Consider the following 18,575-nt stretch of genomic DNA (forward strand, 5'->3'; position numbering starts at 1 on the left):
TATAGTGCTAGGTATGGGCAGGCTATATATGCCACAATATAAATAAATAATAAATAAATACCACAAGAAAGGCTTAAGTTTTAAGAAAAGTTTATTTTCCTTGGTGCTGGGCTAAGGTAAGAGCACAGACGTGCTGTAGGTCAGCAGTTGCGCTTTATGTCACAGTAATTCACTGTCTGCAAGATCATTCAGATTCTCTTGTCTGTAGCCCAAGCTAGTGCGGAACGTACTTAGGCAACAGCTGGAGCCTGAGAGCATGTTCAAGCCTGGGAGTGTGTCCTTGGCATTTTGTAGTTCGGGGACAAGTGATTAGATTTGATTTTTCTCTCCATGCCCTTAGAAGGAGACTGAACATATTTATTACCTATAAAGAAAAAAGAGAAAACCAATTTATGGAAAATGAGGGATGATTTAAACCTGTCTGAAACTTTCAGTGCTGCAGGATTATAATGCTAACATTTCTTTTGTCTGCACATCCCTTTTCTCTCTAGTCTTGCCAAGAGGTAGGAAAACCATCAGGCTATTCTGGTGGCATTTTTGGCTCGGCAGGGATTGACAAGCCTTGGAAGAATCTCAAGAGCCTGTTCTTGTGAGATTTCCAATTAAGATTTTAGGCCAGAGAGGTTTGGATAAACATCAAAGCCTATGGGAGCTTGTTTCTTTTTAACCAGAAAAGAGTGTTTTTAACTGAAAAGCCTCTGTGTAGGACCAAGTGGTGATGTTTGCTGGAAATTTGAGCAAAAGCACTTGACTGATTACGTAGTGAAAAATTATCAGGGATTTCCCGCTCCTGAGTCACTTCATAAAAGTGCTCTTTATGCTAATGTTAATCTCAGTATTTTGCTGAAATGCTAATCACAGGAGAACAACCCACCTCTAGCAGCTCATTTTGTCTAGTGGCCTTCTTCATCGCAAGTGGGTGAAGGATTCCTTGCAAAAAAATTCTGGTACTAATGTCATTCCTGCAGAATTACAAACCACTCCATGTATGCAGGTTGCAGTGCTGAGAGCCAAGTATAAGCTGATTATAAGGATCTTTTTCTGTAACAGGTGAAATAGGAGGTGGCAGTTTATGCTTTGCTGGCTTTGGTGGTAGTGCTGGCTGCAGAGGGCCCCCTCCTCTGCTTTGTTTTTATAATTGACTGTCCCATCCCATCCCCACAGGCAATAATTCTGTGTCCATCTTTTCCATAGTGAGATTGGCTTAAGCAGCTCCTGCTTTGCTGGAGCTACAAAAATTATGCCCCTGGGCTGGGACCACATTGCCCTGGTGTTGCTCTGTATGCGATTGCAGTGGGAAGTGGAACAGGGCTCTGATTTAGATACAAAACTCAAGGCAGTGAGGAGAGACGGAATCTTTCCTTTTTGGACTGTTTTTTATTGTTAAGGCACATGCACTGGAGGAGTGAGCAGCTGGAGGAGTGGTATTGCCAAGTGATTAGGCTGAAGTTCTTGTTAGACCACTGCTGGTGGGACCCTGGGCATCAGCCCCAGCTGGCTTAGAACAAGGTGTACAAGGGAGCTTTCTGAGGCTGGCATTGCCACCAGCTCCAGGGAACCATGGACTTAATGGTCTGAGCTGACAAGACAAGAGTTAAACTCTTACAAGTTTGAGAAGTTTTGTTTACATACACTTCTGTTAGTTAAAAAAGAAGAAAAAAAAAGAACTGTAAGAATGATGTCACTGGAGATTCCAGTGTGTTTCCCATCTCTGCAAGAATCTTAACTTGCTAAGGTTGAGGAGGACATGGTGGGAGAAAGTGTGTCATGCTCTTCCCAAAGGCTGCTGTAATGACATGACTTTGGTCCTCTTTGATTGCATTTAGTTTAAAAGTTAAACATTTTGTATCGAAGGAGAATTTAACTGAATGAATATGACCTTTGTATTTCCCTTTCTTTTAAAATGCTTGGTTTCAGCTTTTAATCATGGTGCTGTATCCTTTTTAAAATTAATAAAAACCCCCAAAACACACCACCCCAGCATATTTCCCTGTAAGCAGGTAACAAAGACAAAGGTAGCGTTTACAGAGATATCAAAAACGTGTGAATAACTGTTTCTACAGCTTGGTGAAGGAACAGCAGAACCTCTGTGCAAGGCCTGTGGTAATGCCAGCCTGGGAGCTGTACCGTGCATTTCCTTTATCACTGGTTGGGGGAAAAAAATCAACAGAGAACAAAGAAGCCTGAATAGGCTTTACTGACAAAACTGAATGAAGCTGCAGTAACTCTGTAATGCTTAGTCTTTGATTTCCCCTACTATCTCACAAATAATATCCACTGGATTTTTATCTTCAGGAAGAAGAAAACTGTTTGTAACCTCGACATGTTTTGACTTATCCAAATCTTGGTGTGTTGTGGGGTTTTTGTTTGGTTGGGTTTTTTCTGTTTGTTTTGGGGTTTTTTTATTACTTTTGGTTTGATTGTTTGGTTTGGTTTTCTTCCCCACAGAGGTGTGGAACTATTTCCAAAGGGTTTTGGTGAAGAGATACGCCACTGAACGAAATGGAGTCAATGTTATAAGTGGACCAATCTTTGACTATGACTATGATGGTTTACATGACACACCTGACAAAATAAAACAGTAAGAGTTTGTCTTTAAATTGGTTTGCTGTTGCTTCTCTTGCTGATGACTTTATCTTAAACAATTAATTATCTGCACATCATTTGATTTTTGGGAGGGGACATAATTTTCTAGCTCTTTCTAAAGTTATTGGGACTGAATGCCCATGTAGATAGGACAGTGATAAAAATAAGGAAATGACAATTCAGCAGTTAACTTTTCACCTTGACTTTGAAATTGTGTTCATCCTTGTCTTGGTTTGAGATGAAGCTGAATTAGGTTCCACAGAGTCTATTGTCTCTAAAATTCTCTAGAACTTAAGAGCAGTGCTATTGAGTTACATGCTCAAGTCTTTTGATAATTCTGTAATGCATTCTCTCTATGTCTTTGAACTGAAGAAGCCTTTCAGCGCTGCAGGAGGTAATTATGTAGCACAGTGTGAGCTAATTGGATGCTCACTTTCAACAGTATTCAGGAATCAAACACATCTCAACAATGTATGTGTGTCCTCACACGTAGGAGAGGAAAGACCATGTTGTTTGTGTAACCTTCTTCCAAACAAGTTCATCCTTTGTGGATAAATATTTGCTTTATTCCCTCAGGTTTGTGGAAGGCAGTGCAATCCCTGTTCCAACTCATTACTATGCCATCATAACCAGCTGCTTAGATTTCACTCAGCCAGCCGACAAGTGTGATGGACCGCTCTCTGTGCTCTCATACATCCTTCCCCACCGGCCTGACAATGATGAGAGCTGCAATGTAAGTTTTGTTGCACTACTGCAGCTCTGGGGTAAACACGTTCCTGGGACATGTGAAAACCCATTACTATTAGAAGCAAGTGCTCACTGATGTCTTGAATGGGAAGCACAGGATAGTGCCTCTGTTAAGCGAATGCACGCCTCCATTATATCAGCAACAATATGGAACTATTACTGCACCTAAAATTGTCTGGAAGCACTGACATACAGTAGGTTGGCAGTATTGTTTATTGCCTGTAGGATTCTATGTTTTGTCAGTGTAACTTCAGAACAGACTGGGGGGAGGCTGTATAGGTAGACATACTGTGCTGGCAGCCAGCCTGATGTTTTTATGGAGGTCAGTTTCTATATGCAGGTACAGTGCAATCTGTCTGCTACAGCAGTCTGGGTGCATCAATCAGCATGATTATATCCAACCCAACAGTATTAAAAGTAGATGCTATAACCGGCCAAGGGTAGAATTGTAGTTCTTGCTGTTTTCAGAACACCTTGATGCAAGGGAAAGGTTTGGGTTCTTATTACAGAGCTAGCCAAACACCCTTCTGGTTTCTTTCCTATCTTCCATTAGGATGCAAGATCATCTACTGTAAGAATCTTAATGAAGGCTTTGGTCTGGTCAGCACTGCAGAAAGTGCACACTTGGCAGCTGATCGTGTGGCAGGAGGGCGTTGGGTCCCCCATGGGCTCCAGTGCTCTGCGAGGACAGCAGAGCTCCCAGGCAGCTGTATTTAGACTTGTCCTTCCGCCTGAACTTGTTCTCCCATTACACAGCTGTGTGAATTCCTGCACACAGACACTTCACTATAGGCTGCCAGGAGACTGTTTCCTGAATGAACTCATTAATGTCATGAATTTTGTATTGGCAAAAAAGTTAAGACTCCTGTTCCAGCTACAGGCAGAAATAGTCATTCCAACTCTGTACACAATTCACCTGGAACACTGTTTCTTTCTCACTCATCAAATAACCGTTTCCTGAATGAACACATTGATGTTATAAATTTTGTATAGGCAAAAAAAGTTAAGACTCCTTTTCCAGCTAGAAGCAGAAATAGTCATTCCAATTCTGAACACAATTGACCTTGAACACTGTTTCTTTTTCATTCATCAAATATTTCCTGCTTTCAGGGTCCACTTTTTAAACCCATGCTTTTGGAGCAGTATCCCTCTCTCTTGAGCAGGTCTGGCTTTCCCCTGTTTAGATTCTCAACTGCTTTGGGCAGAGATGTCTTCCACCAGGAGTCTCAGAATGTCCTACATATATTGCATTGTGGTTTTTCTCTGGACTGCTTTTCTCTGAATCAAGATCCAATTAGTGATCTGGAAATTACTACTTTGACAGGTATTAAGTGTCTCTGCCCTTGTAACTCGGCCCACATGTAATTTTATGACAAAGTAAGTTTTTTTTTCCTCCTGATATTGCATGTCGTAGTTCTCTTAAACTGCTGAAATCCTTTTTATGAGCTCTTTACAATAATGGTCTCTTCTAGTTTTTGATTTCTTACATTTCAAACCAACCTTCTTTTCTCTGTAGGTTGTGCTACTTACAGTGTATGTATTTACAGTCTGAGAAAAACTTCAGTGCTTCTGCAAGGTCATTAGCAGATATTGGTCCATGCCTTTTATATAGCAAAGAACCACTCCAAAAATATTTAAATGTTGCTCTTGAATGAAAATACAGCTAGGCAAATTTCTACCACTGAAATCCAGCATCAGTCTTACTTTTGCACATGGTGTTCCACCTTACTTGTCCGAAGAAGTGATTGCGTAAAACCTCACCATACTTCATGGATGAAATGCATGGATAACATAGGAATTTTACCTTAACATCTCCACAGTTTTCTTTTAAGATTTGAAGAAATATTAGCTTTCCCTCTGCTCTGCTCTAGCTGTACACACATTCTCTCTCTTCACACAGCCACTGAAGAACACCACTACTCTTCTCATCTGAATTTGTTCCTTTTCTAAACTGTGTTTATTCATGGTGAGGTTATGCCCATTTATTCTTGTGTCAACATTTTTCTGTGTCTTAAATAGCCCTTCTTTGGGATTTACCCTAGAGATGATTTATGATGATTCTCAAAGCATATACTTCTCTCTATTCATGGAAGACCCAGGATCTTTTTTGCCCTTTTAAGAGAGGATGAGCCTGTTGGCAGACATCCTGTGCATCTCATCCAGTCCAATCTTTTTTTTCCCCTGGATCATGAATGAGATTAAGTACTGCAGCTCAGATCTCAAAATGAAAATGGTTTTCTTTCCATTGGACACAACTCCTCTGATACTACCTATAATTTGCTTTTTCCATAGCTGTGTTGTAATGGTGGCTCACATTTGTGCACAACTGATACACTCAGGTGCTTCTCCTGTGTGTCAGTTTGGATAACCCAATTTCATGCTATACTGGGAGCTCCTGCATCTGCATCCTCCACTGTGCTATTCCAGTCTTCCTCTGCATTGACAGGAGTTCCTGACTATTGGGACTTTTTGCTAGCAACTAATGACCTTGGCACAAGAAGCATGTGTGAAAACATTACACAAAATCCTTTCCAAGACCAAAGTTGAAGGAACCCTAGAAACTACTGGAAACTTTCTCTAGGCGACTGTTTTCCCTTCAGCAGAACACTTAAATTTCTTTTCATTAGTGAGTTCCTCACCCACCTGTCTACATGCATCATGTTCAGCTTTCCATTTGATATTCAGAGAGATTCTTGTGCAGAATATCTGGTGTTTTTTCCACTGGATTTTGGGTTAGCCTCCTAATTGATTACCTATTTCTATTTGTCTCCGTGTTTTCAATTGTTATTTTTTCCTTCTAAAACTCTCTGTATTATGGGGGTGAGACTAAGCACTACAGTTGGAGAAAACTGTCATTTTAAATGTAAACACTTCATTATTATGTGGCAATATAATACCATGTTAGTTGATCACTGTATTTCAGATCCTTGCTGCTGCACCTGAGGCTTCATGGGCAGGTTGTGGACTAGAAAAAAAAAAAAATGGAAATCAGTGGATTGATTTTCTGGAGTCATGCAAATGCCGTCTTGCTGGACTAGGTTTAAACAAGCCTCACAGTCCTGTGATTTATTCATGTTGCAGATCTTTTGCACACTGCTTGTATTCAAAAAAAGTGAGCTTTGTAGCTTGCTCATAACTTCCTTTTGAGCTCTGCAGATTTCCTGCTCAGAAGAAAGGCTTGAGGAAAACAAAAATGTCACAGTGGCTGCATTTGCAATAACAACCCTGTTGAGGCCTGTTTGCAGACTTCTGATTGCCAGGCTGAAGGCTGAGCAGGGGCTTCCTGCAGCCACATGCTTCCAGGTGGCAGTCCTGGAGCATGGCACTGCAGGCAAAGGGGAGTGAGCAGGATGTGCTCCCTCCTCTTCCCTCTTAATTTGCATCTTTCTTTTCTTGTTCCAGACCTGGTTTTGGTCCTCAGGTTGTTAGTGATATGGAGAGGAAAGCTGGTTTGGGGCTGAGAGCTTTGAACTGAACAGGTGCTGACTCGGTCATGGACATTTGCTTTAGAGCAGCCAGCTGTGATCTGTCTGGGACTTTGTGTCCTCTGTGCAAACGACCGCGCTCACCCTCCCGGCTTTTGTTGGGTGACCCACTTCCTGGTCTGTGGCACAACTACTACACTGGATGGGCTCTGGCATTGCTGGAGCTTAGTCTTGGTCTATGAGAGGGTCACTTAGTAGGAGGACCTTGCTGAGACAGTCAGAAAAGAGTTCATTTCCAGGAATAGGCCCAGAAGTAGATTTTTATCAGCAAGATTTCCAAGTCACACACATGAAGTCTAAATACCGGAGATACCATTCCTAACTTGCTTCCCTAGCAGTGGTTTAGAGGTACCAGCCAGAGGGGCCAAAGAGGGAAAAGTCCTGTTTGCTTTGTCCTTTTCCCATGTCTGCTCCCTGTCATGCAGTGCCCAGGCCTGGGTGCAGTGCTCATGGCACATGTTGCTGGGCTGGTTAAGGCACACAAACAGCCAGTCCCAGTCACTGCAGCGTTTTGCAGGGCTGATTTTCTGATGTGTTTGCGAGTTACCTTAGTTTGTGGATGACTCCAACATGTGCTGGTGCTGGCACAAGGCATGAGGCAGCAGCTATCCCCTAAGAGCATACAACCTGACCCCAATCACTCTGGCAGCATAACCTTCCTGATTTTTCTTTTTTTTTTTTTTTTTTTTTTCCACTTTGGATGAAATATTTGGACTTTTTTGAGCTGTGACTTTTTTTCCAAAATTTATATAAATGAGAACAGTGGTAATTGTTGGATTGAGGTAAAAGATCTGCTGGAAGGAAAAATAAAGTACTAAGGCTGAGGAACAGGCACTGCAGGAAAAATTTCCATGGACTAGGGAGACCAGGTAGTAGCACATGCCTAAGCAACTAAGTGGTCCTTATCACAGACCAAGCCCCCAGCGGGCTTGACTGTCTTCAAAAGAAATTAAAATTAATTTTCCTGTTGTTGAGAGCTTACATGTGGGAAGAGATGAGAAAGGAGGGGAAGTAAGAGAGATAGAAATAACAGAGAAAGGATATGTCTGACAACTAGCCAAGACAACATGCCCAACCCTCTGGGCGCATAACCTTTCTGTTTTTTTTTTTTTTTTTTTTTTTTTTTTTTTTTTTTTAATCAGGAAATGTTTGGTGAAATTCTTTTTTTTATCAGTGAAAAATATGTATGTTCCAGTAACAAGAGTCTTTATGTACCTACATAAACCACTGTCCCAACTGTGTAAAGAATTGTAAAGGTCTCCTAAAAGTAAAGTGGAAAGATTAAAATATTACTGTGTTAGATGATGTAGTGGTCAATTGAGAATAATGTATAGGGGTAGGATTCAAAGCCAAACAGCCTAGAGTTTGGTCTTTGGTAATACAAAAATAATTAATATGGAGTTCCTTCTGTGAGATAAAAACTATGGAGTGACCAGTGGATCTTCTAAAAATATATGGCTGGTTTTCTGAAACACCTGCAACTTGAACCTAGCTTTTTCTAGATGATTATGTTTTTGTGTCAACCCCATCCTAAAATGGGTACTGAATTAAAACTGTAGGATTCATCTTGCTTGCTAAATGTCAAATCTGTTTTCTTGGAACTCATTTACCTTATTCATTCCTGAATAAGGCACAGAGGTTCTTCAAATCTGGAACAAATGTGTAGACAAGTTGCATTTGCTTTTGGAGATGATTTTTGACAAGACTTACTATAAAACTTTTTTTTTTTTTTTTTTTTCCCAGAGCTCTGAGGATGAATCAAAGTGGGTTGAAGATCTTCTGAAGATGCACACTGCACGTGTGCGTGACATTGAACAGCTCACTAGCTTGGACTTCTTCCGAAAGACCAGTCGCAGCTACACAGAAATCCTCTCCCTAAAGACATACCTGCATACGTTTGAAAGTGAAATTTAGCTTTCTAACCTTTACTCAGTGCATCCTTTTATCAATTGGTGTATATTTTTATATTGTTTTTATATTTATTAATTTGAAGCCAGGACATTAAAAATGTTAGTATTTTAATCCTGTATCAAATCTTAAACATTAAACCTTTGTGTCATTTGTTTTGTTTCTCTAATGTTTAATATAGGTATGTCTCTTGGTTGATTTAGTAGTGCTTGTAATACTGCATTTTGAGTCCTTACTCGGAGCTTTTAAGTGGTGCTGCAAGGTTTGATGCGTGCATCAAGGAAATTTCTCATGCTCCTTTACCACACTTGTAGTCCTGTACTGTATATCAAAATACTGAACATGTAAAATTACATTCATTTACTGATACTGTGTGACAGACATATTTAAACACTATAGACAAACAGCATCTTAAATATAATAAACCACACATTCAGGTTTTTTTAATGTGTTTTGATTTCCTTTCACAGGGATGTTCAGAGGGGCTTGTGGGCAGCTGGATGCTGACAGATCTCTTAGTGAGCAGAGCCCTTCTCAAGAGCCTTAGGTTTGCTGGTAAGAGGACTGCCGGGGCCCAGGTGCCCTGCCCTGGTACTCAGCAATGAGACGTAAAATAGACACCCACAGCAGTCATTACTGGTTAGGTTTTGCTATAGGGGCAGAGCTGGGAGGGGAGGATGCTTGCTGTCATGAGCTAGCAGGGATTATTCCATGCTTGAGGCCACTTGGCCCTGCTCTGGAACTGTGGAAAGGATCCAAGGTGATAACATCGGTTGTTGCTGGTAGGGCTGTGTCACACCCCTTCTCTACCACAGCTGGTCTGGGCTGGTTCATGGGAATACCTGCTCCATCATCCTTTGCTTCAGCCTTGGGGGAAATTGAAATGAGACAGAAGCTGAAAGAGGTGACATTGCTAAATATACAACAGTGGACTTTTAGCTGTGAGAAGAAAATCTGATTTTTATCATCCTGTTCTAATGGACAGAGCCTGAGATGTGTTCCCCTAGTCTGAGGCTTAATGGCAGCCCTCATTCTCAAAGGAAACCCCTTGGTCTGATTGCACACATATAACTTCTGGTACAGTGAAGTCCATACAGTGGATGGCACGTGATTCAGAGCCATCACCTAGACCTGGTCAAGTCTCTGTTTGCTACTTCAGTGCAGTAACAATCTCATAATCCTGGCAAGCCCCCCTACAAGTGCCACTGAGGGCAGAGTCCTAAGACAGTGGAGTAGACACTGTTGTGTGCTGGTATCTGGATAATGGCCTGATTTGGCTTGGACAGCTTTTATAGAAGACATATTATGGAGCATTAGTGTTAGTGTAGCTACATGATGTAACAGAGAAATTATCGTTTAGAATGTCTTTGAGGCTGAAACCCACTAATGCCACTATTGTAAAGCCTTCATTTGAGGTTAGAGATTTCCCTCTCTCTATGAAAGTTGTTTGTGTCTATTTTCTCCTTGAGGGTTGCAACTACTGAAGGGAAGAGGGAGGGGCTGGAAAGCATCTCAGCCATGTAAACAGACCAGTAGCCAGGTCTCCGAAGTAAAATTAGTTTGGCACAACAGCAACTTGCACCCCTGTAGCATCCATCTAAGAGAAAGTAGTAAATTGGAATTAATCACGTTGACATAGATAATAAAGATCTTGTGACCAGTAGACAAAAATTTATTATTCTAGGTGCCAAGTTCTGTTTTATTTAGAAAACACAAAACTTGAATGCTTTATAATACCTCCAAAATGTTAGGATGGAAATTCTAATAACTGCACAAAGCTACGGGAAACATCCTATTCTTGCAACTTAATAATTGTCTCTTGTGGTTGTCTGGTAGCACAGAAATATTTTCCTTTAAGCTTTCAGCAGGGCTTCTTGCCATGATAAGCTTTTATGTTCTTACATGTACTATAAAGGGTATTTCCTTTGGATTTAAAAGAGGTTTCTCTTAAGACCTAATTCCTTCAACATGAACTTTAGTGATGATTTAATGTGGTGGTTCATAAACTAAACTAAAGACCACCCCTGCTCTTTTGCTTTGACATTAATCTGTTGCTCTGTTTGGGTTTTTAATCAAATTGAACAAATTATGTAATTATTTTCTCCCAAAATAATATGAAATTCATACCAAAGGAACATTTAAGCTCTGAAAAATAATCTTGTGTTCACAGAAGTTTGCTTCTGAAATATAATTAGTGATTGAAAATTGTTGTGAGAGACAGTTTAACTCTTGGTTCCACTAAAGAACGATGATTAGTGTGTTGGGAAACATCATTTTTTTGACTGCGTTTCTTATTGTGACAGTAAATAATAGCAATTTACTTCTGTCCTACCTACTTCTCTTCAGCCTTTGGCTCTATGGTCTTGCATGATGTTGCTGTTTTATTTTATTGTGTTAGCAGAAATAACTGCACTGAGAAATACTTGTGGTGATTTCTGCATGTGGCATGGGGTACTTTTCCCACTGAAAGATGCCTTATCAACTCAAAAGCTCTAATGCAAAGCTAAAGCCTTGTAAATCCCTCTAAGCAACATGAGCTCTGCAGGAATGACAGGTATTTCAAAGGAAACTTGTAATTTGCCTTTGGTGTAATATTCAGGGTGAATGTTAGCTTAGGGCACAGGGAAGGAACCCCTCTGCTTTCCAATCCTGTTAGACCATTTTGAAAAGATGAAATACCACTTGTTTCTGTTACATGTTGCCTTTTCTGGCTTCAGCAAGAGGTCCATTGAGGAGAACAAGCACTGAATTTTTCTGTTAAGCAAACACTATTTTTGAGGGTTTGGTAATTACTGTTTGTACTTGGTGATCCAAATTTGAGGCATGTTCAATGGGTTAGAGGCAGTTCAGTTGAGCAACTGCCACAACAACGAAAGCCATGGTGTCCTGCACACCCAGCAAGGTCCTTTTACTCGGGAAAAATCCTTCAGAGGCAGTTAGGCAACTGGAATAACCCTGCTACTGGAAACTGTTGCTTTTTAAAACCCATTTTCCACAGTCACGTATCCTTAATAGATAAGCACTGAAAGCAGGTCAAGTAACCTGACCAAGAGAATAGTTGTGATGGTGAAATTATGGCAAAAGTCACCATCCTGTTCTGGCAGTACCACAGTACTCAATGACTGATGATTATGTGCTGTCCTGGTCAGCTAACAGCTTGATTAGATTGATACTTTCTATTTGCTGTTTCTCTCTTCTCCATGTCCAGCCTTTAGCCTCTTTATGGGGTTAGGTACAACATTCAACAGTTTTTGCACTTGTTTGAATGTTGGTTCTGTTTTGGTAACAGCAGATCAGTTTGTATTGTGTTATAAAGCAATTTCAGCTCCAGATGAACAAGAAAATGAAAAGATTTAATTGTCAGGTCTGTGCCATCCTCTGAAGGTTTTCCAGAGTTCACAGGGATATAGGGTGAGTAATAACCATGTTTAATTAGGCTAATCTTGCTGTGTCCCTGGAGGCTCCTCCAGAGCAATCCTGCCATGATCTCTTTCTTCTCAGTGCTTTATATGCAAACAGTCGGTCAGCTGAATGTGTGAAGATTTTAAGACTAACAAATGAAAACACACATGCATGGCAGGTTTATGAAGTCCCTGCTCCCCTTGCATTTCGCTTCTTCCTATACATCAGTCTGTATAGGGTGAAATAGCTCTCTAATTCCTGCACATAGCCAGAAGCAAACCTTTTCAGGAAAGCTGAAGGAGCTCCCCTCTGAAGGTGTTGCTAGTTGCAGGAGAGAGCAGGAACTTGGGGAGTGTCTGGCTTGGACTGTGAGGACACAGTGCAGAACCTGATCTGAAAGAAAAAAATTTGTAGCAGCAGGGAACTGATGTTCCAGCAATCCTTCCCTTCAGTCTCACATCCACATCAAACATCTTTAATTACCTTTAAATTTGTATTACACTCCTGTGCAGATTACCCTGGCTCCTTTGTGCAGGAAGCAGAGGAGATACTGCTTGCAGTGCAATTGAGAAAATTCCCCTGCAGATTCGCTTGTTCTGCCCTGTGAGAGAAGGATACAACCAGGCCTTCCCAGAGTAGGGGAGAGTATGGGTGCTGCAGGGCTGCCATCTCCTCTCTGCTCCAGTACAGTGCTCTTCCAATGGGTTTGTCACTTAAGGCAGCAGGGTTTATTCTGCTGGTTTGGCACAGAGAGACAAGTGAAACTTCACAACCTTCCTGGGAGGCTGCTGTTACACAGGCATGGATGAAACTGTGGCATGGAGAGGTTGGATAGTCTGTTTATGTGCACGCATAGAGTATGGCCAGTAAAGCTGGTCACAGCGCTACTGCGCGGGGCTTAATACGTGACATTTTGAAATCATTTCTGATAGCGCTATCACTGAGGGGAGAGCACAGGGCACATTTTGTAAAGCAAAATCTTCAGAATCATGTGGCTGAAATAAAACTTGAATACAGGGCAATAGAAGCAAAACTCCCTTCCTTTGGGGGCAACAAATAATGCTGAATTGGTTTTCTGTCAATCCCATGCATCAAAATGCTTTTGGTAGGCCTGGTTCCTTACCAGAATCCTTCTGTATCCCACAGGGATGCCACAGCACTTGTCTGTCCATCTTGTCTGTAGTCCTAGTCCAGGTCGGTTTTTGACTAGTTTCAATTTCCCTTACTGCAGTCTCAGACCACTGTTGCACTTGACCTGAGAGACATGGTATAGTCATGAAAAATAAGTATACCCTGACCAGGATAGACCTGCCAGCAAATGATTAATACCATGTTAACTGTATGTCTTCCAAATGGGGGAAATGTTCAAATGTTTAAAGTTCAGCCCTTGTTCAAGAGAGGAGAAAAAAAGGGCATTTTTAAACATTGTGGAAAAATACCTAATCTCGTTTCTTTGCACTTGTTGTGTAAATACAAGATAAGAGCAGTATTCCCAAGGTTACTGCAAACAGCCTGTCACTACAGAGTACAAACTAACATTTACTAAAATGTATGTTGACATAAAAAGCAGCATTGCTGCAGCCAGCTGCGGTAAAAAAACCCACAGGATTTTTTCCCTTTACAAGTCAAAAGTTTGGGATGTGACTTATTCAGACCTGCCCTCGCAAAGGAAAATCCCTGCCCTGCCTACAGCATCCATGGTATGTGCACAGTTGCTCTGGAGCCTTATCAAAAAAAGCAGATGGAGGTCACCCAGGTTTCCTCTGCGGGTTTCACCATGGAGACATCATCAGGCAAAGAAATTGGTAACCGTGGATTAGCACAGCTGTAACTGATTGACCCCAAAACTAGAATTTACTAGAAAAGAGGTGGGATTATTTGACATCATAAACCCTCAACAGAAAAGGATGAAATCCTTTTCAGGGGATATTTTCCTGAGTTTTCTTTTTCCTGGCTGTGTGCAGCAAGTAGACAATTATTTCTTCTTTTCTACATGGAGGACTGATATGTCAGAAGAGGATGGATAAAGAAGGAACAGGAACTTTGTACACCCACCAAATAAATCTCCAGCCCCAGTCCCCTTCTGGCAGCATCTCTTGGACCTTCAACCTCTTCTGTCATCTGAAGTGGGAAACTTCTCTTATCCCCTTACACAGCAGGTTTTTTTCTGCTGACCTCCCTGTTTTATTTCAGCTCTGATCTGTTAATTATATGCAAATAGCTCTGGTGTTAGCCTACCAGCTCTGTCAGGTCTTACACACTCCTTCTGCAGAGAAGAGGATGTGGAAGATCCTGATATATCCCCATTTTCTTTTCCGGTGCAGTTAAAACCCAGGGCCAGCTTTTGCAGATAAAAACCCTCTTCAGAGTATTTAAGCTGGTGGCCTTTACCCAGGTACGTGTCTTTGTTTGAAGGCATTTAATGTTACTGAGGGTAGAATGCCAAAGCTCTGATGAATCAACCAGAACTTCTCCACACATGACCAACTAGACCATTACTTACAACAAAGAAAATTAGCTATTAATAATGTTGGTATTTTCTCTTCTGGGACTAGAAAGTTCAGACCCAATCCAGATGAGCCAGAGCTCAGGTTCTGTCTCAGCATCGACTGTGACAGATCACCTCCTCTGCTCATCAGCCCATTTTCACCTAACAAAGTCTCTAGGACATTGCTGAAGGCTGGATTCACCTGCTCTCTGCTGGATGAGCATTGTCATTTGTACTTGTAGTCTTTTCCATGTTTCTAGCTGGCTTTTGGGGTGTGTTTTGCGGTGCATGGACATGGTGTTCTGGGTCAACAGTAACTACATCGTCCTCTTCCTCCTCCATTGTACTGCCACATGAACAGTCATCCCTGCTTCCCCATGGCCACAGGCCCCTTGCTGGACTCAGGACTGTAGTACACTTACTGTACACCTCTGCAGAGTCTAGAGGAAAGGACACTAGGAAGCAGGTCACAGATGATGTGTTATCTTCTCCTGGGCTGTATCTAACCTGTGTGGGCTGCAGCCTGGGCAGATGTGAACAGTATTTTCCCATGTGATAAACATTGAATCCCCAAACATTATTTGTTAGCAAAAAAAAAAAATTAATTCCTAAGATTCTCCTTACTGGTACCACCATTAATTTCTAAGATTCTCCTTACTGGTAACACCAGAAGAAACACTGCTGGTTTGAGGGATCTAACAAGTGACATTTTTTATAATTATCCTCTCAAGGCAGTAGAGAAAAAAGAAGTTTGCAGAAAAATAGTTCTTTGTGTTTCTGTTCTTTGTTGAAGAAAAAAGCCATTATATGCAGCATGCTCAGCTAGGCTGGTAGATGTCCAGATTGAACTAAGAGTGCACCTTCATGGTTTTCACCTTCTATGCCTCATCATGTAATTCTAACCCTCCTCAAAAGGTTTCCATATGCATTCATGAAACCTGGGAGCCCTCCTGTGGTCAAAATCATGAGCTCTTCTTCCAGTTGTTACCCCAAATCTGACGTAGTCAATTCCATTTTAAACTTTATCCTTGGAGTATTCATTGAGAAAAGTTTAGATTGTTTCATGAGTTTTTGAAGGGGTCGATCCCATTACCTCTCACTCTCTTTGGCCATTATCTGATGTTGTCCACATCTCTTTTCCAAGGCTGGGGTATTGCCTGACAATCTGCCTATTACTTCATCTTTCTTCCCTCCATACTCCTCCTCCCTGTTTGCTGTCCTTTGTAGGCTTCTCCCTTTTTGCTCTGATCTAGTCAGGCTCTCATCATCAGTCCGTCTCAGAACCCTCCAGTTGTGCATTAAATAATGTTATCAACACAAATTCCAAGTTTACTGTCTTCCACACTGGAGAAGTATGTGATTCTGAGGGCTTTGGTGAGCTCATTTTTAACGTTGTGCTGAAGTTGTAGAAAAGGTGTTACATTTCCTCAGGGACTTCATTTTGTGGCCTTTGTAGAGCCCCTCAGGAAAGTTCTGTTTCCACACGGGCAATTGCTTCCTTTTTAATGGTGTTTCATTGTACATGAGAAGCAAAACTGTCAGGAATCTTGAGCAGGTTTATGAGGGAGTAGGAAAGGGTGAGATAAAAATGAGGAAGGGCAAGAGAATGCTTTTGCCTGTAGTGGGGCTGATGCTGAGTGTTTCTTTCCTGCTGTATAACTAAAGAGGAGAGCACCCACCCAACTGTACTCTCTCACACCAATTCACCATGGCTGCTTGTGGGCTGCATCGAAGATCCCAGCATGGTCCACTGGATTCACTACACAAAGTGATTGGCAGAGAAGGCCTGAGAGCCTCAGATTTTCCCTCTCTGCCCTGGAATTTGTAAAGGCAGTTGGGTATTCATGAAGGTAAATACTTCAAGGCTTGTCATTTTTAAGATAATACAGCACATACCACAACGGCTTGAAAAGGATTTGAAGCGTCTAGGTTGTAATACTGTTACAACATTTGAAGATACAGAGAGTCATGGAAAATCCCACCCAAAATTTCAGTATGCACTATGTCTCACAAGGCTAGCTTAGGATGGGGTTTTTGGAGCTTTGTTTTTATCCTAAGCATTATCTGACAGAAAAAGAAGTATCCCAAACTCCACAAGTCTTAGAGGCTGAATTTCTGAATTTCACTCAAAAGAGTGTACAAATACTTTCAGTAGTGAGTTTTTAAGATCACTGCATCCCAACTGGATGCTGAAGGTAGTAGCTGGTCTAGGAAACCTCTAGTAAGAACTGCAATGAGCAGTTCTTGGGGTTGCGGTTAAGCTGTTGGCCTCGCTGCTCTAAGTAAAAGCTAAATCCAGAACTGTAGTGATAAAAACTGGCAAGTCTTATGTGGAGATACTTACAGCTTTTTACCGGCTAGGCTCGTAGTTCAATGCCTTAGAAAGCCTCGGGCAGCCTAGAGAGGTAGCATGGGCAATCCACCATTTCAGTGGCTCTAAAAGCAGCAAATAGTAGCTGCAAAGCTGATACCACCAGTGGAAGCAAAGAGGAAGAAATATAGTCTTCATCTTGCCTAATTCCCCCAATTAGAAGCTTTCAAACAGAAACAGAAACACACAGATGTTCGCAGAAGGATTGCAAAGCCAAAGAGGGCGGTCCCCCTCTTGGGCCCTTCTTTTATTCGGAGGAGGGGAAAGGGGAGGACTGGGGGCGGACCTGGGGTGACCGGCCAATCAGACACTGCTAAAGAGTCTGAGTTACATTTGGTTTTGCCCGTGCTTGGAACAAAGGAGTTTAGAGCACGTGGCAGAGGCAAGTCCTGGCTTGTCTTGGGGAGGGGGGAAGGGAAGCTCGGAACAGGCAGCAACAGTTTTAATGTGTTCATGGTCAGATTATATCTTCTTGTCCTTCTTATCCCTTTTGTGTCAACATCATTCTTATCCTAACAAGCTCGCCTTCCTTACTGGTATTTAAATAACCCACCCACTCCTTTCCAAAATATTTTTTTAGTTGGTTGTTTTTTTGACTTTGGGGTTGTTTGGTTTCTTGGGTTTTTTTTAACCTGCAAACACATCTCATCTGAATAAGAAAAGAAGCTGTTGCAACTGATTCCTGAAAAAGACGCTCGTTTATTATTTATTTTATGGATTTAGATTTATGTGAGCCCATACCTACATTTATACCCTTGCTTAATTCTACTTTCATAACATGGATGTCATAGAGAGGACTGTATTTTCCATTCTCATAATTAAATATAAACTAGCAAATAAAGCTTACACAAAGATAATAATTCTTTAGCAGTCCCTCAGTCCATCCCCACATAATCTAGTGTTAGTTTTTGCCTGAGGATATATTCTTGTGGGACTTCCTAGAGTGGTTTATCAAGCCACCACCTCTAGCACAAAGTTAAATTTCTTGGTGTGGCAGAGGCAGATCATGTGATATTCCTGGGCTTTGGACACAGACTCTCAGGTGCACTGAACTGGCTGAAGAAGTTTTTGCCTCCTCTCCTGTCAAGGGTTATTGTTTCCTCACTGCCTGCAGAATTGCTTCCCTGTAACTCACTCCAGGAGGAGGAATAGTTTATTTCACTAAAGGGTTTAAAAGCTAGAGTTCTACTCATGTAGCTCATTTTACTTGGAAATGGGTTAGGAAGCAACACAAGATATGACTAGTTAGGAAACAAGAGTGGTAATTAGTGATGGAGTGACTGAGATGATCTAGTGGGGACTAAAGGTATTTTCATTTGAGACAGCTGGAATTAGGTGAGATGATCCTTCATAGCCCTTATCTGCTTAACTCACAAAGCAGCCTGATTATTTTAGATCACTTTTACTAATGCTTCAAACTAATCCAGCTACCCATATTGGTGCAGGCTTGCCCTGTAGTGCAATGAGGCAGCTGAGCCTGTTAAACAATGCTTTCCCACCCAGAAGTGCATCTTTACCACTTAGGCACCTGTGTCTTCTCAGCTCAGCCCATCCCGTGGCACTTCATCCTGAGGCTGCTCCCAAAAGC

At 41.6% G+C, this 18,575-nt stretch overlaps 1 protein-coding gene and 1 long non-coding RNA gene across 2 annotated transcripts in view; one reads left to right on the top strand and one right to left on the bottom strand.

The window, feature by feature from the left end:
• Positions 1–9,173, top strand: part of ENPP2 (ectonucleotide pyrophosphatase/phosphodiesterase 2) — a 57,216-nt gene extending 48,043 nt beyond the window's left edge. Inside the window, 3 exon segments of the mRNA XM_017746106.1 lie at positions 2,449–2,581; positions 3,163–3,319; positions 8,562–9,173. Coding sequence (XP_017601595.1) covers positions 2,449–2,581; positions 3,163–3,319; positions 8,562–8,732 — 461 coding nt within the window. The 3' untranslated portion in view covers positions 8,733–9,173.
• LOC108449591 lies at positions 326–7,503 on the bottom strand. The gene is made up of 2 exons (XR_001865813.1): positions 6,231–7,503; positions 326–364 (listed from the first exon to the last, which is right to left on the bottom strand). It is a non-coding gene; the product is annotated as an uncharacterized LOC108449591 (long non-coding RNA).
• Positions 9,174–18,575: the final 9,402 nt, after the last annotated feature.

This window comes from Corvus brachyrhynchos, unplaced genomic scaffold, assembly GCF_000691975.1.
Source record: "Corvus brachyrhynchos isolate BGI_N302 unplaced genomic scaffold, ASM69197v1 scaffold28, whole genome shotgun sequence".
NCBI classification, from domain to species: Eukaryota; Metazoa; Chordata; class Aves; order Passeriformes; family Corvidae; genus Corvus; species Corvus brachyrhynchos.